The sequence below is a fragment of the Mytilus trossulus genome, unplaced genomic scaffold (assembly GCF_036588685.1).
Source record: "Mytilus trossulus isolate FHL-02 unplaced genomic scaffold, PNRI_Mtr1.1.1.hap1 h1tg000070l__unscaffolded, whole genome shotgun sequence".
Classification (NCBI taxonomy): Eukaryota; Metazoa; Mollusca; class Bivalvia; order Mytilida; family Mytilidae; genus Mytilus; species Mytilus trossulus.
Genome location: NW_026963294.1, coordinates 2,846,965 through 2,872,849, shown reverse-complemented (window position 1 = coordinate 2,872,849; position 25,885 = coordinate 2,846,965). Strand labels below are relative to the sequence as shown.

At 33.8% G+C, this 25,885-nt stretch overlaps 1 protein-coding gene across 5 annotated transcripts in view; it reads right to left on the bottom strand.

The window, feature by feature from the left end:
* Positions 1–25,885, bottom strand: part of LOC134699471 (RUN domain-containing protein 1-like) — a 49,190-nt gene that overhangs the window by 16,354 nt on the left and 6,951 nt on the right. For 3 of the 5 annotated variants that reach the window (XR_010103605.1, XM_063561062.1, XM_063561060.1), the window contains exons 2-14: positions 23,503–23,649; positions 21,769–21,913; positions 20,812–20,907; positions 19,989–20,096; positions 19,417–19,529; positions 13,553–13,595; positions 12,927–13,017; positions 9,047–9,105; positions 8,444–8,524; positions 6,593–6,729; positions 4,823–4,940; positions 2,764–2,856; positions 1,569–1,679 (exon numbers count right to left, since the gene is read on the bottom strand). Coding sequence is in view for 4 of the 5 variants with exons in the window: in XM_063561060.1 (XP_063417130.1) it covers positions 1,569–1,679; positions 2,764–2,856; positions 4,823–4,940; positions 6,593–6,729; positions 8,444–8,524; positions 9,047–9,105; positions 12,927–13,017; positions 13,553–13,595; positions 19,417–19,529; positions 19,989–20,096; positions 20,812–20,907; positions 21,769–21,913; positions 23,503–23,649 (1,342 nt within the window). In the remaining variant the exon portion in view is untranslated. Of the gene's footprint in view, positions 1–1,568; positions 1,680–2,763; positions 2,857–4,822; positions 4,941–6,592; positions 6,730–8,443; positions 8,525–9,046; positions 9,106–12,926; positions 13,018–13,552; positions 13,596–19,416; positions 19,530–19,988; positions 20,097–20,811; positions 20,908–21,768; positions 21,914–23,402; positions 23,446–23,502; positions 23,650–25,885 lie in introns of all 5 variants that reach the window. The other 2 variants (XM_063561063.1, XM_063561061.1) reach the window with 1 other exon arrangement.

The following is a 25,885-nucleotide window of genomic DNA, read 5'->3' as shown; positions in this document are numbered from 1 at the left end:
TTCTTATATGCCATGCAAGGTATGTTGATTTTTTCAGTACAAGACACCATAAAGTGTTGCTTTGAAATGCAATGATTGCCACTTTATTTGAACTTAAAATAAAAGAGGTGTGCCTGCTTGAAACGGAGGAATTTAACATAGAAAGCAATGGGACCATGAATTAGTGGTGTACTTCCATAAGCCAAAAACTGCATTTGACCCCTATGTTCTATTTTTAGCAATGGCGACCATGTTTGTTGATAGATCATAACTTCGGATACAATTTACAAACTAGATACCCTAAGGAACATTCAGTTAAAGTTTGGAAGTATTTGGCCCAGTAGTTTCAGAGGAGAAGAATTTTGTAAAAGTTTTTTAAGATCTACGAAAAATGGTTAAAAATTGACTATAAAGGGCAATAATTCCTAAAGGGGTCAACTGACCATTTCCGTCATTTGACTTATTTGTAAATCTTACTTTGCTGAACATTATTGCTGTTTACAGTTTATCTCTATCTATAATAATATTCAAGATTATAACTAAAAACAGCAAAATTTCCTTAAAATTATCAATTCAGGGGCAGCAACCCAACAACAGGTTGTCTGATTCATCTGAAAATTTCAGGGCAGATAGATCTTGACCTGATAAATAATATAGCCCCAGGTCAGATTTGCTCTAAATGCTTTGGTTTTTGAGTTATAAGCCAAAAACTGCATTTGATCCCTATGTTCTATTTTTAGCAATGGCGACCATGTTTGTTGATAGATCATAACTTCGGATACAATTTACAAACTAGATACCCTAAGGAACATTCAGTTAAATTTTGAAAGTATTTTGCCCAGTAGTTTCAGAGGAGAAGAATTTTGTAAAAGATTACTAAGATTTACGAAAAATGGTTAAAAATTGACTATAAAGGGCAATAACTCCTGAAGGGGTCAACTGACCATTTCCGTAATGTTGACTTATTTGTAAATCTTACTTTGCTGAACATTATTCCTGATTACAGTTTATCTCTATCTATAATAATATTCAAGATAATAACCAAAAACAGCAAAATTTCCTTAAAATTACCTATTCAGGGGCAGCAACCCAACAACGGGTTGTCTGATTCATCTGAAAATTTCAGGGCAGATAGATCTTGACCTGATAAACAATGTTACCCCATGTCAGATTTGCTCTAAATGCTTTGGTTTTTGAGTTATAAGCCTAAAACTGCATTTGACCCCTATGTTCTATTTTTAGCAATGGCAACCATGTTTGTTGATAGATCAAAACTTCGGATACAATTTATAAATTAGATACCCTAAGGAACATTCAGTTAAAGTTTGAAAGTATTTGGCCCAGTAGTTTCAAAGGAGAAGATTCTTGAAATAGTTTACGACGACAGACGACGGACGCCAAGTGATGGCATAAGCTCACTCAGGTGAGCTAAAAACTTAAAAGAATAATAAAAGTGTCAAATCTAACTAAGGTAAAAAAAAAAAACTTGCCCACAATCACTTGACACTAATTCTATCAATTCAAATTCTTTATAAAACTGTACAACTCAGGTTGAAACTCCTTATGTAATAAGAAAAAAACCCACTAACCTTCATTTCATAAAACTTGATCAACAAATCCCAAGCATGCATCTGTCTGGTTACCTGCCCTGACCTCGATGGAAAACATCCCCACGGTACTACGCTTGTACTCTGTCCTATCTACAAAACAATTGAAATCAGTTGATAAACATCAGGCTAATACTCATACTAAACCAACTTCTGCTAGGGGGTGTTGAACAACCTTGGCTACAAATAAGGGTATCACAGAGTTAGCCCAGGCCTACTGCTTTTTGGGCGTTTAAATTTATTTTAACCCTATGGCAATTAATCTAATTTTGAGAGACAATTATAAATATAACATAAATAAGCATAAAACACAAATAAAATAAAATAAACAATAACTTGATAAAAAAATAAATGAAGAAATAAATATAACGATAATTGATAGATTAAATATGAAAAAATATAAATAAAATAGTTGATTTTCTCTTCAGCTTTAAATAAAACACCAGATTTACCAAAAAAAATGTTTTGTTCTTAAATAACCTTGATGTCATATTTGAATAAAGAAAGATCAAAGTTTGATAATTTCACAACAATTTATATTCACATTATTTTCTATGTGCAAAGTCCCTAAAATTTAAAGGTATATTCAGGACTCGAACATTTAAATGTTATGCAAGTATGAACCCCCAATCAGCACACTAAGGAGAAATTGTTAACATGCTAATTCACACGAAAGATAACACGTCCCTTTGTTAGTCATGCATGTTTATTTAAATTTTGGTTCATTTATATGTTTCAGAGTTTAGTGTGACTAATATATGTGGAACATATTGATTAGGATCCAGCTGAAGCCCACCTTCGGGTTCAGGATTGTTAACTGTGTTGAAAACCTATTGGTGGCCTTGGGTTGTATTCTGCTCTTTCTTGACACATTTCCTTTGTTTTTATTCTTAATTTCAAAATTTTACCCTTTATTACTTTTTTGATTTTTAATTTTCTGTGTTTAACGCCACTTTTAATCAGGGCTATTTTGTGGTGGAAGCCGGAGTGCCCTGAGAAAACCATGACCTTCAATAGGAAAACTGATAATCCGAGTCAATTAAGATTGGAGTCAAGTGCACCCATATGAGCTGGGTTTAGAAACTCACAATATCAATGTTGACTTGCTAGTGATTACACTACTAACTATAGCTACCGAGGCCCCTAGACCCTTTATTAAGAATAGCATGTGACATACCTCCATGAGTCCATGTTCTATCAAATCTCTAATGGCCATTGACAGATCTCTTCTCACAGTCTGTGTAAGCAAAGCACTGCTTTGTTCTTGACTCTGTACAATAAAAAAAAAGAAAAATAAGCTAACTTATGTAAATAGATATAGGAAGATGTGGTGTGAGTGCCAATGAGACAACTCTCCATCCAAATAACAATTTAAAAAGTAAACCATTATAGGTTAAAGTACGGCCTTCAACACGGAGCCTTGGCTCACACCGAACAACAAGCTATAAAGGGCCCCAAAATTACTAGTGTAAAACCATTCAAACGGGAAAACCAACGGTCTAATCTATATAAACAAAACGAGAAACGAGAAACACGTATATATTACATAAACAAACGACAACTACTGTACATCAGATTCCTGACTTAGGACAGGTGCAAACAAAAAGGCTATTTAAGATATAAATGTATGGGGGTCGGGAAGGCATTTTTTATTTAAACTTTGCGTAACATTTTAATTCATTATTTCCAAAAATTGTTAAGGCCAAACTAATACAATGTATATGTATGCAAAAATTTTGAGGTGGTATAAAAAAGAAAATGCAGTATAATTGTATGATTGCCAATAAGACTATCCACAGAGTTCAAATAACGTACAATATCCCTATTTTACCAAATTTTCATTTGATATTACTGACTTATAACTTGATACTCAGCACAGTAGAGTGATATGAAATATCATCGCTAGAAACTATGGGTGCACATGCTAGTTGCCAATGATATTAACGTCGGCAATTGGTAAAATAGCCAAATAACAAGTTATCATTGGTCAAATGCTCTTATCACTCTTGCTGTACCCAGTCGAGCGAGAAAATGAATCTAGTTAAGATGACCAACAATAATTTCAGGGGTGTGGAAATATTTGTTGTGAGCACTTGTCCCCGGGCAAGTGAAACCTAAAATTTTACTTGTCCAGAAAAAAATTTACTTGCCCTGATGATCCCAATAAATATTGAAGTATTTCTTGTTTTATGTAGCTAATATATGATTTTTACTTAGCACTGTTGTGCATCACAAACAAATGAAATCCATTTGTTTATATGTGTAAAAAATAAGGAAAGTAGGATAGGGTTAACATCAATTGGACAGAAAACTAACAGCAAACCAACCAATGAAATGACATGTATAAAAGGACAATTTTGCAGCAGTTTTTGAATAAAAATTGAAGCCAGTAATATACTAAATTTGAGGACAGTGATTGAAGAAATATAAACTAAATAATAGATAAACTATTGATTTTGTGGTGTTTCTCTCAACTGACACACTTGTTTTTTCTTGATTATTTATTATTGTCTTGATTATTTATTATAGTCTTGATGGACAATTAAAGCGTCCCTTCGGTCTTCTTTTTACCACTTTGACAACAAATAATGTTGATCTTTCATCTATAAATAAGACAAAAACTTAATTTATTTTCCGAATTTCCATAGATAACCAGGGGCAATTTGATATTCACGATGTCTGAAATTTTCGCTTCCGTTTTTTTTTTTTAAATTCTCTGTGTCCTCCATTTACATTTAAGGTTTTCTACTCGACTCATGACTCTTTTTGTCTTGCTTGCCCAGCTTTTTATTAAGTATTTATCAATCTGAATCTCGATACAAAATTTAAAGAAATGGCACTTCCGGTAAAGGATGGATAAAACCTAATCGACGATCCCGGGTCAATGGACAAAGCCAATGGCAATGTTACGCGACTCGGGTTCGCATACTTTTTTTTAATTTATTTTGGTAAGCGAACTATTTCCGGTTTAATGTAATTTATCGTCATGAACATTGATGTTTTTACTTTGCTGAACATTGGTTTCTTTTACATATATTAAACATCTTTATACGTTTTGAAATTAATTTTATGTTTTTGTTGGATTTGAACTTTGTCTTGTATATTTTTTTACTTGTCCACGGGCAACCAAGACAAAAATAATTACTTGTCCGGTTGTTCAAATGTACGAGTCGGGCGAGTCGGGCATAGCATTTCCACACCCCTGAATTTATAATTAGAGGTCAGTTTGTTCTTACCTCCTCTGAATCACTGCCATATTCACTGAACCTGGCATCTTTTTCCTGACTTTTTTCCTCCTCTACTGCTGCCTCTAATACTTTGTTTATAGCTACCTCCAAACGGGCTCGTAAGTCACTACAAATATAAACATCAAGCTAAAATCAAGTGGATATTTCTCTATTCCTTATATTTTTTTCATAATGTTTAATAAAGACGTATTGACTTGGTTAGAAATTTACTCATACATTTTCTTGCAGTCTTCACGATGAACTATTAAATCTATAGGCCCGGAGCTCGATTTTGAAAACTTTTAGTTAGATTCTGTTGGCCTGTAGATATGACTTTTACAGGCCCAAGAGCAATTTCACTAGCCAGTGCTGCCTGGGCTGCCACTCAGCGTGTAAACTGTTCTTGTAACATTTTTTTTCCTTATCAATGTTGGCTCTTACACAAGGAGTTTTAAATCATAATCTACAAATTGTTTTTTTTTCATCTATTACTAGCCCTATCAGTAAAATAGACATTTATATATATCTACATATTATAGATCCTTTGAGAGGATTTGAGTGTATTTCGAGTGGATTTTTGTGTTTACTTCCTGTAATACCTACCCCCAATGATTGCCTTTTGTTGTTTTCTTCAGTAAGTTTCTCTGGAAGTCCCTCCCACCACATCCAAACTGACTAAATACCTACCCCCAATGATTGCCTTTTGTTGTTTTCTTCAGTAAGTTTCTCTGGAAGTCTCTCCCACCACATCCAAACTGACTAAATACCTACCCTCAATGATTGCCTTTTGTTGTTTTCTTCAGTAAGTTTCTCTGGAAGTCCCTCCCACCACATCCAAACTGACTAAATACCTACCCCCAATGATTGCCTTTTGTTGTTTTCTTCAGTAAGTTTCTCTGGAAGTCCCTCCCACCACATCCAAACTGACTAAATACCTACCCCCAATGATTGCCTTTTGTTGTTTTCTTCAGTAAGTTTCTCTGGAAGTCCCTCCCACCACATCCAAACTGACTAAATACCTACCCCCAATGATTGCCTTTTGTTGTTTTCTTCAGTAAGTTTCTCTGGAAGTCTCTCCCACCACATCCAAACTGACTAAATACCTACCCTCAATGATTGCCTTTTGTTGTTTTCTTCAGTAAGTTTCTCTGGAAGTCCCTCCCACCACATCCAAACTGACTAAATACCTACCCCCAATGATTGCCTTTTGTTGTTTTCTTCAGTAAGTTTCTCTGGAAGTCCCTCCCACCACATCCAAACTGACTAAATACCTACCCCCAATGATTGCCTTTTGTTGTTTTCTTCAGTAAGTTTCTCTGGAAGTCCCTCCCACCACATCCAAACTGACTAAATACCTACCCCCAATGATTGCCTTTTGTTGTTTTCTTCAGTACGTTTCTCTGGAAGTCCCTCCCACCGCATCCAAACTGACTAAATACCTACCCCCAATGATTGCCTTTTGTTGTTTTCTTTAGTAAGTTTCTCTGGAAGTCCCTCCCACCACATCCAAATTGACTAAATACCTACCCCCAATGATTGCCTTTTGTTGTTTTCTTCAGTAAGTTTCTCTGGAAGTCCTTCCCACCACATCCAAACTGACTAAATACCTACCCCCAATGATTGCCTTTTGTTGTTTTCTTCAGTAAGTTTCTCTGGAAGTCCCTCCCACCACATCCAAACTGACTAAATACCTACCCCCAATGATTGCCTTTTGTTGTTTTCTTCAGTAAGTTTCTCTGGAAGTCCTTCCCACCACATCCAAATTGACTAAATACCTACCCCCAATGATTGCCTTTTGTTGTTTTCTTCAGTAAGTTTCTCTGGAAGTCCCTCCCACCACATCCAAACTGACTAATGAGGAACATCTGTAGTAACTCGATACTTTTCTTTATAAATGCTCTTGTTTCTTTCACATTCTGAAGAAATCAGATACATTTAAAGAGTTGCATATGGCAGATTTTACAGTATTGTGTTCTGTCTCCTACTTTCATGTTGCTAACGTGACGGAGACAAAAATAAGTAACGTTAGCGACATTTGGACATGTAACATGAGCAACAACATCTTTAAAAGTTCAAATGTATGCACACAGTGATGTTTAATATATGCCTGAAGTAATAAAATTGTACAGTCTGGTTTAGAATTTCTAAATATACAGAATGTCATTTGCAGGTGTACTTTATATCAAATGAATACACATGAAACCAATTCGTAATAGTAACATTAGCAACATCTACTATCATGACATTACGTTTTGTTGCGAACGTCTTTTTGATGGACGGAATACATTTAAGGTCCTCTTGTAACGATATTACATACAACTAACCTTCTTTGCTACCCCATCATGTGAAGGAACTGACTCCGAATCTAATTCTGCAAAGGGCGATATCGTAACTCCTATACAGGAGAGTTACAGATCTAAATATATGTTGCTCACGTGACACTGATTTGGACGGAAACCTCAAGTAGTAACGTTCGCAAAAAATAAAACAGCCAATGATATTGATTCCTCAAGTCCTTTGACCCCCTTACGTCATCCAAATTTAATATGATTGCTATTTTCAATTATTTATAAAACCCGGGATAAAAATAACTACAATTGCCTGTCTGAGAACCAACAAGAAAATTGCGATCGTGACATACCACAATGGACGGAAAAGACGTGACGTTAGCAACAATATTATTAAATTACCTTTTTTAGCCTTTACCAATAAAAATCTGCCTTAAAGTTATGATTAAAACACAAAAGAAGACTTTTTATTAAAATATAAGTCCATGTGATAAGGCTCAACTTATAAATAATACTTCAAAATTCCACTCCAAATAAGCTGGATGTCAGTAAAGTAGGTCATGATGTCTATTCCATGTCCAATATTTTGAAATTGAAAACCCTCTAATTCTAACAAAAAACACAAGCACAGAGTAATTTTTATTTTTATTTACTCAGAAAGACACATTTTATTCAATAACATAATGCATTACTCCATTACACAGTCTGTTTCACAGTTTCAGCAATTGCTTTTTTGATGGATACAAAAAAACAATAATTCCTTCTTATTGTAAAATCTGCCATATGTATAATTATAGATTCTACCACTATATCAAGCCTTAAACACTGTTTCTCTTCTGGAGACTGCCAAATTTTCAAAATTAAACTAAGGCTTGCCAAGTGTTTTTAAAAATATTTAAAGTTTAACACTAGAGTGAAGAAATATTGTAATGTACATAATTTGGTCGCAGCAGAATGTGCAGGGGAAAGCAAGAAAATGTTGAAGTCAAATCAAACAGACCACATGTTTATTAACAAACATAATCAACAGGTCATGAAGAGAATAAATAGGCTAAGAATCAGAGAAATGCATATTATGAAAAAATTAACATTGAGTATCAACTGTACAAGGAAAGAATTATTTAAAGTTGTGTCCTGTGCAACTGAGGAAATTGTAAGCAGGAAATATTTGGAAAAAACAAGTATCTATTTAAAAAAAAAAAAAAAAATTGTGTCAAGATACATAATATTCAAAACGATGAATTACAATAGTGTTAAACACCAAAAATTATGAAAAGTTGTGTTTAATCCAGCTATGGCCCTCTACGAATCTATACTGTCTCCTGATTAATTGTATATTTACCTTTTTATTGTGCTTGTTGGTATTTCTGTCTCGCACTTTACAATCTTTTGAAGAGGTATCTGAACAATCACCAGAAGGAAACTAAAAGAAAATAAAAGGTTTATACAATTTATAAATGGTTTATAACAACCATCCCTTCCTCTATTTTCAAATTCCTTAAAATAGCATGACACTTCTGGCCTTTTTTTTTAAGCTATAAATTATTTTTTGCCAATTTTTTTTTTATTTTTCCTTAAAAAAAATACTCTACAGTTACACATCTGTAATTTAATAGAAGTCCCAGTGCAATAACTTTAAAACAATCTTTTTATATCATAAATATCTTGAAGAAATGAAGGTTTGAGAGCAAATGCAATGCAATTTCCACTATAATTAATGTTTTCAAGGGACATAACTCTAATTGGAACTTAATTTTAAACTTTCTGAGACATTGCTGATGTAAATCTATGATATATATTTCATAAAAATCAGGCAAGCATTATACACATGAGAGAGCTAGCAATGCATGTTTTCATATAATGTTTATTTTCCAAAGGGCATTACTCCGTTCAAATTAATAACTCACTGATGCATAAAATATTGACACATTTAAATCTGACAAACCTTATGAACTGTACATGTGCATCTCTCCTTTCCTAAAGGTCCAGGACTTGTTGCCTCCCCTGAAAAAGACATTTTATGCTCTTCAAAAATGAAATACACTAATGACAAAAAATACTGTTTTAGAAATGATCATATAATATATATTGACGAGTGGTCTAAGTAGTTCATCTATTATATCATTAATTATTCAACACTCAAGGTTGTGAATTCCCAACCCTGATAATGAGCATACCATTACTGAGGGGGATAGGAGATTTATCGGGACTCCAGGATTGGGTGTTTTTAAGCTCTGGATTTCGGAGTTGACCCATTTGGGATCCGGAAATTCTTTTTTTCGGATATCGGGATGTCAGGATTTACTTTATTGTAATTCGGGACCTCAGGATTTTGTGTTTTTAAGCCTGGGATTTCGGTATCAGAACCTCTCCTATCCCCCTCATTACTCATACCAACTCTACAGCTCATGAATACATTACCAAGTAGTATAAGCTACAAGGATATTGATTTTTTTCTCTCACAATTTTGTTCATTCTAAGATCAAAGATAAGTTGGGTCCTTTTGACAACTGTCGTATTTGTTAATATAAAACAAAGGTTATGGGGTTTCCATCCATAACACAAAATCAGTACATGCCGAGCAAAGAACACACAAAGTCAAAACACAAAGTAAAACAACTCTTTTATTGCTGTTCTTCATCTCAAAGTCACAATGAGGTCTTCAACAAGGTGCAAAACAAAACCTCTCACCTCATTGCAATTTTCAGACAGCTCCTAGCACATGCATATGTATCAAATCAATTTAATAAATTTGATTAAAATAATTGTAACTCCTCAAAATTGAATAGAAGTACCTTTCTATCCCCATGCAATCCATTCAGAAACAGCTTATGGTTGAAAAATATCCTATATTTGATGTTTCTTGTTAGATCTACTGTGGATTAATTTATTTTCATGTGTACCAATTTTTCATGGATTGAGGAGAACTTGCATTTTCGTTGATATTTAATTTCATGGCTTAGAATAAGTCTGCATACATTTCATTAGAAATTGTGTTATTCGTTGAACATTTGAATTTGTGGCAAAATCCATGAAAATTGGTATCCAACGAATATTAATGAATCCACAGTATCTATTATTATATATTTATTTTATTAGTACATGTATTGCTAAACTTCAAGGTGACAAAGATAGCACTTAGTATATATATGTATATGATAAAAGCAGGTTTTGGATGAAGCATTAATAATGTTATAAAAGAATATAAAACTAAATAAAAACAGAGATATTTCATATTAAGGTATCTGAAATTATAATTGTCATAATGTGTTCCACTTGAAGGTAAACAACAACTCTCATGGATTAAGCAATTTCCACTTGTCTATTGTGAACATGCAGATTTTGACATGTTCACCTGTCCATCATTTTAGAATTTGTACTGACAAGAATGTGTCCAAAGTACACAGATGCCCCACTCGCACTATCATTTTCCATGTTCAATGGGCTGTGAAATTGGGTAAAAAATATAATTTGGCACTACCTTGACCAAAAACTTTCAACTTGAAGCGGGACAGACGGATGAATGGATGCACAGACGGACAAACAGACTAACAAATGAATGGACAGACGCACAAACAGACTAACAAATGAATGGACAGACGCACAAACAGACTAACGAATGAATGGACAGACACACAGACCAGAAAACATAATGCCCCTCTACTTTCGTAGGTGGGGCATAAAAAAAGTTTTGCATGTGCTGCATCGCTATGAAAGAACATTAATGGTATGTGAACTCTAAGGGACCATATAGATCAAATCTTACTATGGACAGTTGGCAATGACAAAATTTGAATGCTAGTCAATTCGTTCAAAGTCCGATTCATTCCAAGTCGGATTCGTTCCAAACCAGTTCGTTCCAGATTTGGACAATTCGTACCAAGTCAATTGTCAATTCGTACCAACTGATTTATTTTAAGCCCCTGTGAATCAACCTACTGTTCATGGCAAAAATTGTCAATTCCTTGTCATTTTTTTATGTATATTTCATATAATAGATCGTTTTTCAATCAGTCTAAACAATTTGTTCCAACTTTCTTTCACTGTTTATGTCCGTATATCACTGTTTTTGTGTAAATCAACCTATAGTTCACGGCAAAAATCATCAATTTCTTGTCAATTTTTATGTATCATATTTGATATTTTCATATTAAAAGATCGTTTTTCAGCTATATCTTTGAAGGCTTTTATGGTTCGATTTTAACAAATATTTATGTTGAAAAACGCAGATTTATATATATTTGTTTATTTAGACATAGTTTTTTTGGGTTATCTTTGTTTTTTCCTTTTATCATATTTCGGGATAATCTGAATCTTTTGCAATAAATGGGTACGGGTTTTTCTACAGACTTGCCGATTTGCTACCGTGCCAATTGTTGCAAGTAACTGTTATTTCACCATATTAAACAAACAAAAAGCAGCTTTTAATTAAACAAAAATATTTATAACCTTTGTTGATTTTCGGTTAAAATTAAGAATACAGTAATCAATTATAATGATAACGAATATCTTTGAAAATAACACTAGTTAGTACTTTGTTCATTTTTAAAATATTAAATTGTCATGAAATACTTAATAATTAATTATTACCAATATATTATACCCAACATACCTTTCTTCCCAATTAATAAATCATAGATTTCTTTTAAAGCTAAGTATTTATTTACATTATATATATAAGTACAGCATTATAAATTGAAAAAATAAGGCTATGCAAATGGTTATTATTGTTTAATACTGTTCTTGAATAAGTTGGAACGAACTGACAAGTTTTGGAAAAAGTTGGAACGAATTGTCCAAGCAACTTGGGACGAATTTGTTGGGACGAATCGGAGTTGGAACGAATCATCCAGATACCCAAAATTCAAAGCTATTTCAGACGTATTCTCATGTTGAGTCTTAATCTATTTTTAGATCTTATTTTCCTTATATGTCTGCTAGTCGCAGTTTTTCTCTGTTTACTATAGTTTCTGTTTAAAAAAATTCTAATGGGAATGACTTGTCATTAAAGGGCAATAACCCTAGAATGCTCAGAGCTTTTTAAGTAGGCTCTTCTCAGTAGTACTTTCCTTTGTATGGAAATGCCAAAGATCTAACAGACATATTAATAGATCATGATAACTATTGTGATATGAACTGCTGAAGAGAGCCTACTTATAAAGCTCCAAGCATGCTCCAAGTATGCTCCAAGTATGCTCCAAGTTTGCTCAGAGCTTACTTGTAATAACAAATCTATGATCCCTAACAAAAAACAAGTAACCTTTCCGAAAATCATCAGAGTTATTTCTCCTTAAAAATTCCAGATCCAGTAATTCTAATTTTAAGCAAATTAATATTAAATACATGGCTGCTTACATGGGTCATTAATTGTTAGTGTGATAAAAGAAGGGAAAATATGATAAAATAATTCAGAAAAATAGCAACTATGTTATTTCTAAGTCGGGAAGGTGAATCCCTCAACTAGAGAATTAAAAGCATCACCAGGTCAAAATTTCATAACATTCCCCAAATATTTTTTTTGATTAATCAAATTAATTATATGATGAAAAATAAAATCTTTGGGTTGCAATGAAAGAGTTTTTTGTATCCAATTAATAGGGACCAAAAACAAGGTTATTTTATACAATTTAGAAAATTATCAGATTAAAAATTTAGCAGTCAGAAAAACTTAAGTTCTGTCTGTTGTTCCCCATTACTTCATAGCAAATATTTTTTTGCTATTCAGAAATTTAGCAATATATTCAAAATCTTGTCCACATTTAAAGTACCGAACAAAAAAATAAACCAGTGCCACAAGCAAAAGAAGTTTTGACCCAGTCCATCACCTTGTAAAAACTGTATAAATCTTTCTAAATCAGTTATCTGTGTTGATAGCTGCTGAATCAGCTTTTCTTTAACCTTGCCTGGGTTAACTATCTGGAAAAGAAAAAAAAGTCATAAAATTACTACATGTATATAAAGTTTACTGGTTTTCATGTATTGTGAATTCAGAAATTATTGCATGCATTTATTATTACAATTTTGTCATTTTGGACTAAGTGCAATTTCAATTTTAGCGATATTGATCATCAACGACCAGACAAAAACCCATAAAATTGTCAACTGCCCATTTGACTTTGACCAATCCAGCTTTAAAGGGATTTTTAGTGTACTCAAATGACAAATTATTATCTGAAAAGGCAATGTATTTAGAGTTAGATTCCAAGCTGAGACCAGAAATAAGTTTTTTCTTTTGTTGTTGTTGCCCTAATGTACAGAAAATCATCTTATAATCATCAGTCCAACAACTGTATTCCTGCCAAAAATACAAAATAATGAAAATATGTCAGGACAAATGTTTCTTATCAGAATATCTGAACAAAAGAATGATACACATATATATATATAAGTAACAATATATGCCCAGGCCACTTAGAAGGGCATATAAAAAATGAAGGCACAAGATAATTACCTCTCCAACAGCATGATCAACAATCTGTTTTAACTGATCTGTGCTGAAAAATATAGACATTGATAACATTAAATAGTCATAACTAATAAATTGCTGATAATTATTACTGTAAATTCAGACATCATTAACAATTTATTTTTGCAATTTTGACATGACTAACTAATTATTGAATTTTCTTCATGAATATTTATTTGAATAGGAATACAAATTCTTATTATTACAATACTCAGTTTGTATAATTTATATAATTAAATTTTGAATATAACGCCTCTTCTGATTGGCTGACGTTATTTTGTTATGAGTCCATCGACATAACTTAGTCATGTGACCGTGACGTCATCAACGATTTTCATTGTTTTCTACGGTTTAAAATGGAATTTAGAATTAAATTATAAGAAATGACTGTAATATTTTTTCTGTCTATTTGAAATAATACAAAAAATGTGGTGCACACTGTTAAATAACCAGCTACACGCATTATTCAGTGTGTACCACATTTTTTATGTTATTTCTTCATAGACAGAAAAAATATTACAGTCATTCCTTATATAAATAAAACTTTCTGATAATTTCTGAATTTACAGTATCATATTTTTCCTCATTATAATTTCATTTTTTAAACTTTTCTAGAAAACGCCAAAGAATAAAGTTATTGCATTTTTTTTGAGTTTTCAACTGACAAAAGAATTCTTAGAAATATTAAATAGTATTGAAGGTTAATAATTTTATTCAATTTGTAATGGACTTTTTTTAAGTTTGTGATTGATTTTATTTAATTTCATTTTTTACATGTTGTGATGTGTTGTTGTTTGGAATTTTTAAGTTGGTTTTGTGTGGAATTTTATATAAGTATCAGGTAAGTTGTGGTATGCTGTTGTTTGGATATGTTGTCTGTTTTAGTCATTCTTTTACTGATGCCAAAAGTTAATTTATACATATGACCAAGATTACAAAAGTGTTAGATGATGAAATTTAAAAAAAAAAAATAACCTTTACATGCTCTTTATAGTTGTGAAAATGATACATGGTTTTCTGTTGGTATTTAACACCACTTTCATCAGACTTGGCAATACAACTTTTTTAATTTGTTGAGGAAAGTGGAGAACCGTGATACTAATAAAATCACCAACCTGGTCAAATAGGATTTGAGTCATACACAAACTTGTGGAATACAAGCTAGTCAAGCACAGGCTAGTCAAGCACAAGATGGCCCAGCACAAGCTAGTCAAGCACAGGCTAGACAAGCACAAGATGGCCCAGCACAAGCTAGTCAAGCACAGGCTAGACAAGCACAAGCTTGTCAAGCACATGCTAGACAAGCACAAGGTGGCCCAGCACAAGCTAGTCAAGCACAGGCTAGACAAGCACAAGCTAGTCAAGCACAGGCTAGACAAGCACAAGATGGCCCAGCACAAGCTAGTCAAGCACAGGCTAGACAAGCACAAGCTAGTCAAGCACAGGCTAGACAAGCACAAGGTCGCCCAGCACAAACTAGTTGAGCACAGACAAGTCAAGCACAAGCTAGTCAAGTAAAGGCTAACTACAGATTGGTCAAGCACATGATATTCAACTATAAGATGGTCAAGCACAGATTAGTCAAGCACAAGCTAGTCAACCACAGGCTAGTCAAACAAAGGATAGTCAAGCACAAGCTAAACAAACTGGTTAAACACAGGTTGGTCAAGTTCAAGCAAGTGCATGTAGTGATTAATGTAGATTGATAACAGTCACTTTGAACACACAGACACAAGGCAGGCGATACTGATTTACATTGTACATCAGTTTATAACATCCCCCTATTTACCTGAGACTGTCAAATCCCTCCAGATTAAGATCCAGTTTATACCACCCCCCTATTTACCTGAGACTGTCAAATCCCTCCAGATTAAGATCCAGTTTATAACACCCCCTATTTACCTGAGACTGTCAAATCCCTCCAGATTAAGATCCAGTTTATAACACCCCCCTATTTACCTGAGACTGTCAAATCCCTCCAGATTAAGATCCAGTTTATAACACCCCCTATTTACCTGAGACTGTCAAATCCCTCCAGATTAAGATCCAGTTTATAACACCCCCCTATTTACCTGAGACTGTCAAATCTCTCCAGATTAAGATCCAGTTTATAACACCCCCCTATTTACCTGAGACTGTCAAATCCCTCCAGATTAAGATCCAGTTTATAACACCCCCCTATTTACCTGAGACTGTCAAATCCCTCCAGATTAAGATCCAGTTTATAACACCCCCTATTTACCTGAGACTGTCAAATCCCTCCAGATTAAGATCCAGTTTATAACACCCCCCTATTTACCTGAGACTGTCAAATCTCTCCAGATTAAGATCCAGTTTATAACACCCCCTATTTACATGAGACTGTCAAATCCCTCCAGATTAAGATCCAGTTTATAACACCCCCCTATTTACCTGAGACTGTCAAATCCCTCCAGATTAAGATCCAGTTTATAACACCCCCCTATTTACCTGAGACTGTCAAATCCCTCCAGATTAAGATCCAGTTTATAACACCCCCTATTTACCTGAGACTGTCAAATCCCTCCAGATTAAGATCCAGTTTATAACACCCCCCTATTTACCTGAGACTGTCAAATCCCTCCAGATTAAGATCCAGTTTATAACACCCCCCTATTTACCTGAGACTGTCAAATCCCTCCAGATTAAGATCCAGTTTATAACACCCCCCTATTTACCTGAGACTGTCAAATCTCTCCAGATTAAGATCCAGTTTATAACACCCCCTATTTACCTGAGACTGTCAAATCCCTCCAGATTAAGATCCAGTTTATAACACCCCCCTATTTACCTGAGACTGTCAAATCCCTCCAGATTAAGATCCAGTTTATAATACCCCCCTATTTACCTGAGACTGCCAAATCCCTCCAGATTAAGATCCAGTTTATAACACCCCCCTATTTACCGGAGACTGTCAAATCCCTCCAGATTAAGATCCAGTTTATAACACCCCCCTATTTACCTGAGACTGTCAAATCCCTCCAGATTAAGATCCAGTTTATAACACCCCCCTATTTACCTGAGACTCAAATCTCTCCAGATTAAGATCCAGTTTATAACACCCCCTATTTACCTGAGACTGTCAAATCCCTCCAGATTAAGATCCAGTTTATAACACCCCCCTATTTACCTGAGACTGTCAAATCCCTCCAGATTAAGATCCAGTTTATAACACCCCCCTATTTACCTGAGACTGTCAAATCCCTCCAGATTAAGATCCAGTTTATAACACCCCCCTATTTACCTGAGACTGTCAAATCTCTCCAGATTAAGATCCAGTTTATAACACCCCCTATTTACCTGAGACTGTCAAATCCCTCCAGATTAAGATCCAGTTGATAACACCCCCCTATTTACCTGAGGTAGCAATACACAGTTAGGAGTTTAGTTTCGCATTATGGCCCCTGTGGATTTTTCAAATAGGAAAGTTATTGTGTAATAAAATTCATTTTTAGACAGATGAGTGCTAATTTAGCCTTCAAAGGTGGTTTATAAGAGCATCAAGATTATGTTTGACTTGTTTTATGGGCTGTTTTCTGTTTTTCAGTCCGTATTTTCATAGCTGGACCGGCCATCGGTCCAGAAATTAATGTACTGTTTACAAACACTCTTTTTCTACACGAAGTTTTTGACGCAATTTTACAAAAAAATGAGACGAAAGACATATGATTTTCATTGGATTTGCTGAATGATATATGTACACAGTTTCAGAAAAGGTATTACTTCAAGCGATTGAAATTCGACTTTTAGCCAAATTTTGGGGAAATATGTGACATCTTTCCCCCCCTTTTTGCAATATTTTATAACAAATAAATGCAGATTGTTGCCATGGATACACCAAAAAGAAATTATATTTTGCAATTTTATATACTGGAAATAAAATCTATGGAGGATTCTGATTACATACATATGCCCATATATGACACAAACAGTAAGCTTGATATTGCAAGAAAGCAATGAAAAGGGAATGGTAAAATTCATAAGGGCAAATTTTAGTATATTTTCCTAACTGTTTATTGCTACCTTATGGCATGCTTACCAAGCTCAGAAGGGTATAACTTAAGACTTTTCATGCCACAAATCTATTGATATTCAGATTCAAAATCAACTTCTGAGTAAATTAAGTGTTTAACAATGACAATATGTGTCAATTTTATTGTTTACAGTCCTTAGCAACCAAAATTAGACATTTTGACACTAGGCTTATATTTGTACTCTTTCGGCTTAACGCTTGCTTCTGATGGACTGGGCTGCATGTAGTAGCCCAAGTATTGAACGCGTTGGTTTTTTTCTTGCGAATATGTCACATTATTATTTTTATCAAGATTTCATGTTACATTTTGGCATATATTAAATGTATAGTTAAATCAGATGTAAGAAATTGATACCCTATCACCAAGTTTTTTAATCAAGTCTGTGGTATGCAATAAGCATACAGATTAACATTTTTATGCTTAAAATTGCTAAATTTTGTACAATGTTGCATCATCAGAGATCTTATTATGATATTCAACATTAAAAAATGACAAAAGAGGTACAGTTTTTAAGATTTGGCTAAAAATTGAGGTAGAGACAAGATTTCACACTTTGACTTGGCACCTTTCTTAAAATCAGTTTTTGTTGCGTTTCAGTGTCAACTGCTAACCTTCATAAAATATTCATTACGTAATCAATTTTCAAAAATAAAAGGCCATTTTACTTGTTTTAGCTAGCAGAACTCAGAAAATAAGTTAAAAGGGAGAATTTGAAAAAAATATTTACTATTAAGGTAGCAATACACAGTTAGGAGTTTAGTTTCGCATTATGGCCCCTGTGGATTTTTCAAATAGGAAAGTTATTGTGTAATAAAATTCATTTTTAGACAGATGAGTGCTAATTTAGCCTTCAAAGGTGGTTTATAAGAGCATCAAGATTATGTTTGACTTGTTTTATGGGCTGTTTTCTGTTTTTCAGTCCGTATTTTCATAGCTGGACCGGCCATCGGTCCAGAAATTAATGTACTGTTTACAAACACTCTTTTTCTACACGAAGTTTTTGACGCAATTTTACAAAAAAATGAGACGAAAGACATATGATTTTCATTGGATTTGCTGAATGATATATGTACACAGTTTCAGAAAAGGTATTACTTCAAGCGATTGAAATTCGACTTTTAGCCAAATTTTGGGGAAATATGTGACATCTTTCCCCCCCTTTTTGCAATATTTTATAACAAATAAATGCAGATTGTTGCCATGGATACACCAAAAAGAAATTATATTTTGCAATTTTATATACTGGAAATAAAATCTATGGAGGATTCTGATTACATACATATGCCCATATATGACACAAACAGTAAGCTTGATATTGCAAGAAAGCAATGAAAAGGGAATGGTAAAATTCATAAGGGCAAATTTTAGTATATTTTCCTAACTGTTTATTGCTACCTGAGACTGTCAAATCTCTCCAGATTAAGATCCAGTTTATAACACCCCCCTATTTACCTGAGACTGTCAAATCTCTCCAGATTAAGATCCAGTTTATAACACCCCCTATTTACCTGAGACTGTCAAATCTCTCCAGATTAAGATCCAGTTTATAACACCCCCCTATTTACCTGAGACTGTCAAATCTCTCCAGATTAAGATCCAGTTTATAACACCCCCCTATTTACCTGAGACTGTCAAATCCCTCCAGATTAAGATCCAGTTTATAACACCCCCCTATTTACCTGAGACTGTCAAAGCCTTCCAGATTAAGATCCAGTTTATAACACCCCCCTATTTACCTGAGACTGTCAAAGCCCTCCAGATTAAGATCCAGTTTATACCAACCACCCCCCTATTTACCTGAGACTGTCAAAGCCCTCCAGATTAAGATCCAGTTTATGTTTCAGTTCATCGATGACAACTTTTTGTTTCTCCATCACTTTGGACGTAGGAACCACATCAGCATCGCCAGTCTATAGAAAATATGTATAAGAAATTTACTGTAGACCATTATATGTACAAATATATATAAATATTAACATGAAAATAATTTTATTAAACATTATCATTCCCAGGAAACATCCAGATTTTTAACAGCATCATTTGTCAGATTGATGGATGCCACATGGAGCAGGATCTGAACACCAGAATTCACCCCTGGTTTTTGATGGAGTTCTTGGTTCTCACTCTTTATTTTTTTATATCATGTTTTGTTAACTATTGACGGGTATTTTGTTAGTTTATTTTGCTGTAGGACTTGTGTTAAGCTAAAAAAAAATGTGTTAATGTGTACGGTGACTGATAGTTGTTAATGTCTGTGTCATTTTGGTCTTTTGTGGATAGTTGTCTCATTGGTAATCATACCACATCTTCTTTTTTTATATATTACCTACATTTTTGGGGAGGGGGTGTAGTAAAAAACTTCTACAAACCTCATAAGCATAAGTTTCTAATTCTTCCAGTTGTTTTTTCAGCTGTTCTATTAACTCCCTCTGTTTCTCTCTCTGCTCTATTAGTTTCTGTTCATGTTCCTGATCACTCTGTAATTCAAGGTAGAAAAAGGTTAAAGGTTGTTCACAATATAATAATTGGGAGTGTAGGATGGGAGAAACTCAAATAAATAAATTGTGGGAGGTATTTTTAGAATTTTGTAAGAATTATAAGTAAAACAAACACTGCATTCAGGTGCTTGATTTTCTTGCTGTTTTGATTGATTGATTGTTTTTTTACTTTGAGGATATTTCGTGGTATCTAGTTTTTATGGGTGGAGGAAGCCGCAATGCCCAGAGAGAAGAACCAACCTTCAATAGGAACACTGTAACTTAAGACCCTTTTAAGGTGGCCTTTGGCTGATTTCTGATCTTTGGTTGGGTTTATCTCTTTGACACATTTCCCATTTTCATTCTCAATTCTATTCTATATAATGAGTGGTTGGTGTTTATGATAAGTGCTCCTATACCCAGTATTAATTATTTTCCTGCAGGTTTAATTTGTTTTTAGAAGTTCTGTCCAAAATAGACCCAACAACAAAAAAGGGAAGCCAACCCCTTAAAATTGTTATTTTTTCTCAGGTTTCATTTTTTTCAAATTTCCACTTTGGTTTTAAATTGTGTTCAAAACCATTTTAAATGTGGACTTACCATTTCCTCCTGAACCTCTTCTAACTTTTTGTCTATGACCTGATAAACAAAACAACGTCAGCCAATCAGAAGATGTGTTACATCCAAAATTAAATTATTTTTAATGTGGACTTACCATTTCCTCTTGAACCTCCTCTAACTTTTTGTCTAAACATAATCTGGCATCAGGAATACCTCTAAAGGCAAACTCTTCCAATTCTTGTAATAATGTCTGCAGGAGAAATATAGCATTCAATGAATGGTCAATATGTGCATGACTGATGTGGTTAGGGCCCTTTTATAGATTACTTGTAAACATGTTCTTTACACAGTATTGGTTCCACTTTTTTATTTTAAATTCCCAAAATTTCTGCAGATAAAAATGTTCACCCGTTCCGTTCGCTCATCATGTGAGAAGTGACAATGCCTAAATTTCAGTCACATGGTGATGGAAGTCACATGACAGATACAGCTAAATACCATTTCCCTGAACTGGCGTATTGGTTTTGCTTTTTTGTTGTTGCTTTTTGTTGTTACTTTTTGTTGTTACTTTTACAGTTATCTGTTGGTGTTCACAGGGTCCTCACTAAGAAGGCCCCACATGGAGGTTTCTAAGTTATCACATAATCACAATTTTTTGCCAATATAATCACTTATTATCCTTTTAAACAAGATTAACAAATGATCAAAAGTACAGTCGTAGATACCCAAATCATCATGATATTTTTGGTCTAGAAATCAAATAATCACTATATACCACCAAGTATAAGATGTATAATGGCCAAGTTTTGGTTGAAATATAATCATGAAGTCAAATTTTGGTTTCTTCTAAATTTCCTATAGCGACCCTGTCTGATGATGTCATATAAAGAACACAACTTTCTGCAAATCTTTGAAAAGGAAGGAAAACAATCATTAGAGAAACAGATCCCTCCACTATAACCAGTGTATCCAATATTTCTTTACTCTCCCCTTTTATTATTAAAAAAAAAACTCTGCAAATCTAATGCTTTCAAAATAAAAATTGAACTGTCTTAGAGTTGAGAAATATCGTAACACACAAGTTGCAGTGGAGGAATCTTTCTGTTTTTACCTCTTTATCATCTGGAGGTGCACTAACAATCTGTTTTAATCTAAATTGGACATGGGCAAAATGTGTGGTCAGGGCTAGTAGTGATGAATTTAGCTGTTCTTGCTCTTCTTCTAACTGTCGTAACTGATCGTTCTGTGCATGATGGCTGAAAAATTTATAATGATATATTCTTATTTTTTTAATTGAGATAATTGCAATCATCTTAAAAATAATTTGTTTTTCAATTAAAGAATTTCATGTTGGCAATATATTTACATTTGATTTACAATTTTTCAGAAAAAAATTTGTAAGGGTTCCGCGGAACCCAGTGTCTCGCCTACTTTTGCTGTAAATCGCAGGCTCAACAAAAATATGGAAAATAATCAATAAAAGTATTCCTCTTAATTACTATCTTTTGATTGTAAGAAGCTTCTGTCCAAGTTTGGTAAAAATCTAGGATAGTTAATGAATCTAATAAATGTTTTCAAATTTGAAAACTTTAGCTGCAGACTGTATGTAATGTTAACTGGAAGAAAATCTAAGTCCATTTAAAAGTAAAATACAGAAAAAATGGAGTTATTATTACAAAATTTACTTCTGATACTATCTTATGATCATAAACAAGCTTCTGTCCAAGTTTGGTACAAACCAAGGATAGTTTAAGAAAGTTATTAAAATTCTAAAAACTTTAACCACAGAGTGAATGTTATGTTTCCCTGCAGAAAAAACTAAGTCCATTTATAAGTAAAATACGGAAAAAATGGAATTTTATTTTTACAAAATTTACTTCTGGATACCATCTTATGATCATAAACAAGCTTCTGTCCAAGTTTGGTAGAAATCCAGTGACAGTGTAGTTTAAGAAAGTTATTAAAATTTCAAAAACCTTTACCACAGAGAGAATATTTGTGGACATCGCGGACGACGGAAAGTAGGATCGCTTAGTCTCGCTTTTTCGACTAAAGTCGAAGGCTCGACAAAAATGAGTGACATTAATCTTTCAATAAATATCTAGTTTCTGTTTGAAATGGAGAGGGACTTACAGTTGCAGCACCTAGTGGAGCCAAACATTCTGAAGGGGAAATAACTCTTACAATACAAACCTAGTTTCTGTCTGAGATGGAGCTGGACTGAAGGCAGCAGCACCTAAGGGAGCCCAACGTTCTGAAGGGGAAATAACTCTTACAATACATACCTAGTTTCTGCCTGAGATGGAGCGGGACTGACGGCAGCAGCACCTAAGGGAGCCCAACGTTCTGCAGGGGAAATAACTCTTACAATACATACCTAGTTTCTGTCTGAGATGGAGCGGGACTGACGGCAGCAGAACCTAAGGGAGCCCAACATTCTGTAGGGGAAATAACTCTTACAATACATACCTAGTTTCAGTCTGAGATGGAGCTGGACTGACGGCAGCAGCACCTAAGGGAGCCCAACGTTCTGAAGGGGAAATAACTCTTACAATACATACCTAGTTTCTGTCTGAGATAGAGCGGGACTGACAGCAGCAGCCCCTCAGGGAGCCCAACGTTCTGAAGGGGAAATAACTCTTACAATACATAACTAGTTTCTGTCTGAGATGGAGCAGGACTGACAGCAGCAGCACCCAAGGGAGCCCAACGTTCTGTAGGGGAAATAACTCTTACAATACAAACCTAGTTTCTGTCTGAGATGGAGCAGGACTGACAGCAGCAGCACCTAATTATATAAGGGAGCCCAACGTTCTGTAGGGGAAATAACTCTTATAGTACATACCTAGTTTCTGTCTGAGATGGAGCGGGACTGACAGCAGCAGCACCCAAGGGAGCCCAACGTTCTGTAGGTCTTTCGTCACTGTTTTCATCAAAGCTGTCGTAGTCATAACTTTCATCGTTAACACTGACTTGTGTTTCTTCCATCATCCTGAAACATGAATTGATTTAATCATCATTTATAACAAGCTATATATAGAGATTTGTCTTAAATATTAAATTAGTGCAAACAAATATAAAATGAAACAAGAGGCTCATAAGAGCCTGATATCGCTCACCTTTAATTTCAGTTTCAGGCATTACACCTGTATGCAGATCTTCCTTTGCTGAACATTTTCATGATTTTTTGTCATTTTGACTTTCTCTTTATCTATCTTAACATTAAGGATAATAACCAAAAAACTTTTGTAAAACCAAGAAAAATTCTGATATAATTTATAAACCAGCTTCCCTAGGGGACATTTATTTGAAGTTTGAAGGTATTTGGCCCTGTAGTTTCAAGGGAAACAATTCTTGAAGTAGTTTATGACTATGAGACCGACGACAGACCAACACCAATTTGTTATATTATTGGTATGTATATGATTGTCAGTGTTTAACACTGGTATGTATGATTGTCAGTGTTTAACACTGGTATGTATAATGTATGATTGTCAGTGTTTAACACTGGTATGTATGATTGTCAGTGTTTAACACTGGTATGTATAATGTATGATTGTCAGTGTTTAACACTGGTATGTATGATTGTCAGTGTTTAACACCCCTTAAGGTATTTTTCATGCATATAACTTTTATGTTTACTTGAAACCAGAAATAGACTATCCAAAAATTCTTAAATACTGGTAAGTAAATTTGATGTATTTTTTCAATCCTCTTGTGTCCACCCACCTCACTAGCAATATATAGTGGTAACATCAATTTTTTATTAATTAAACTAATAGAAATGTCAAAGAACTGTCTTTTCAAGACTTTGATTCCACCCACACAGACATTATTGATCAAAAACCTTTATTGCATACCACAATCGTCATTCTCTCTTTTATACATTCATCAAACTCAATAATCAAACTTTGTGTGGGTATACATGTAAATGTAATATGAAGATACACAATTGAAAATAAAGATCCACATTTTTCTGACAAGAATCTGACATTGTTCTGTTCTGCATCTGTTTTAGGAATTATTACACAATATTTAGTTATGTATAACAAAGTGATGTTTGGACCAATCACAAAATACATTGTGTAATGACCCTCAAAGTTATTTAACAATGTTTAAGGGCATACAATAGTTTTGATCCTGTATTTACAAGTTGATGAAAATTTGCATATATATATAGGCTATTTTTTACCTGATTAAATCAAAAATGTAATAAAAAAATAAAATATACCTTCATGCGATACTTTTTGAGTAAAATGAGATAACATTTTTGTATATATTTGCTCAAAATTCAGATTTCTGACTGTATTTTCTTTTTGGAAAGAAAGACATAACTTTTTTGTTTTAAAAGATCAAATTGCGTTTATTAAATAATCAATAGTTGCTGTATTTTATAAGTACCCGAAAAAAATTATGCAATTTTTATTCAGAAATAACTCATATTTATCAAATGTTCATGAATTGAGGAAAAAACGTTGTTTTTTTGCTCCATGTTTATCAAAATTAAAAAAAAAATCACTATTTACAGTTATATAATCTCGTTGCAAAATGAAACAAATTGCCGTTTTAAAAAAGAGGGGCCCATGAACTCATTTTCAAGATAAATCAGTTTGAATGATAAAAATCAGTCAAAAACTGCATCTTTCCTTGATAAGTCATAGTTTAATTGACGTCGCGAAAATAACAATTTACGTTAACAACGTCATAACCTCCCCTGTAACTGTATCGTATGCCCTTAATGCGAGTTACAATAGTTTGTGTCTGTTACTGTAAATTCAGAAATTATTGCGAGTTTTTATTATTGTGAAAAATGTGACTTGGTTATTAAAAATTGCATGGATTAGACAGGATTTTTCTCAATATCGCAAAAATTAAAAACGCATTTTTATCCCAAATGAAATAATCGCAATAATAAATGCACACAATAATTCCTGACTTTACAGTAAATATGTGAATAGAAACTGCAAGCCTGAAGGTAATGCAACAATATGTAAAAATTATCATCTAATGTCAAATATTTCACAGTCTCCAATATCATGAATATCTATACCAGTAAAAATAACTACCGGTATGTCCCCTTAGTAGTTCATTTCAACAACAACTTTAATGCATCTACTACTAGGATTTTTTACCCTCAATGCTCTTTAACTTCGTACTTTATTTGGCCTTTAATAACATTTTTGATTCGAGCGTCACTGTCAGATGAGTCTTTTGTGGACGAAACGTGT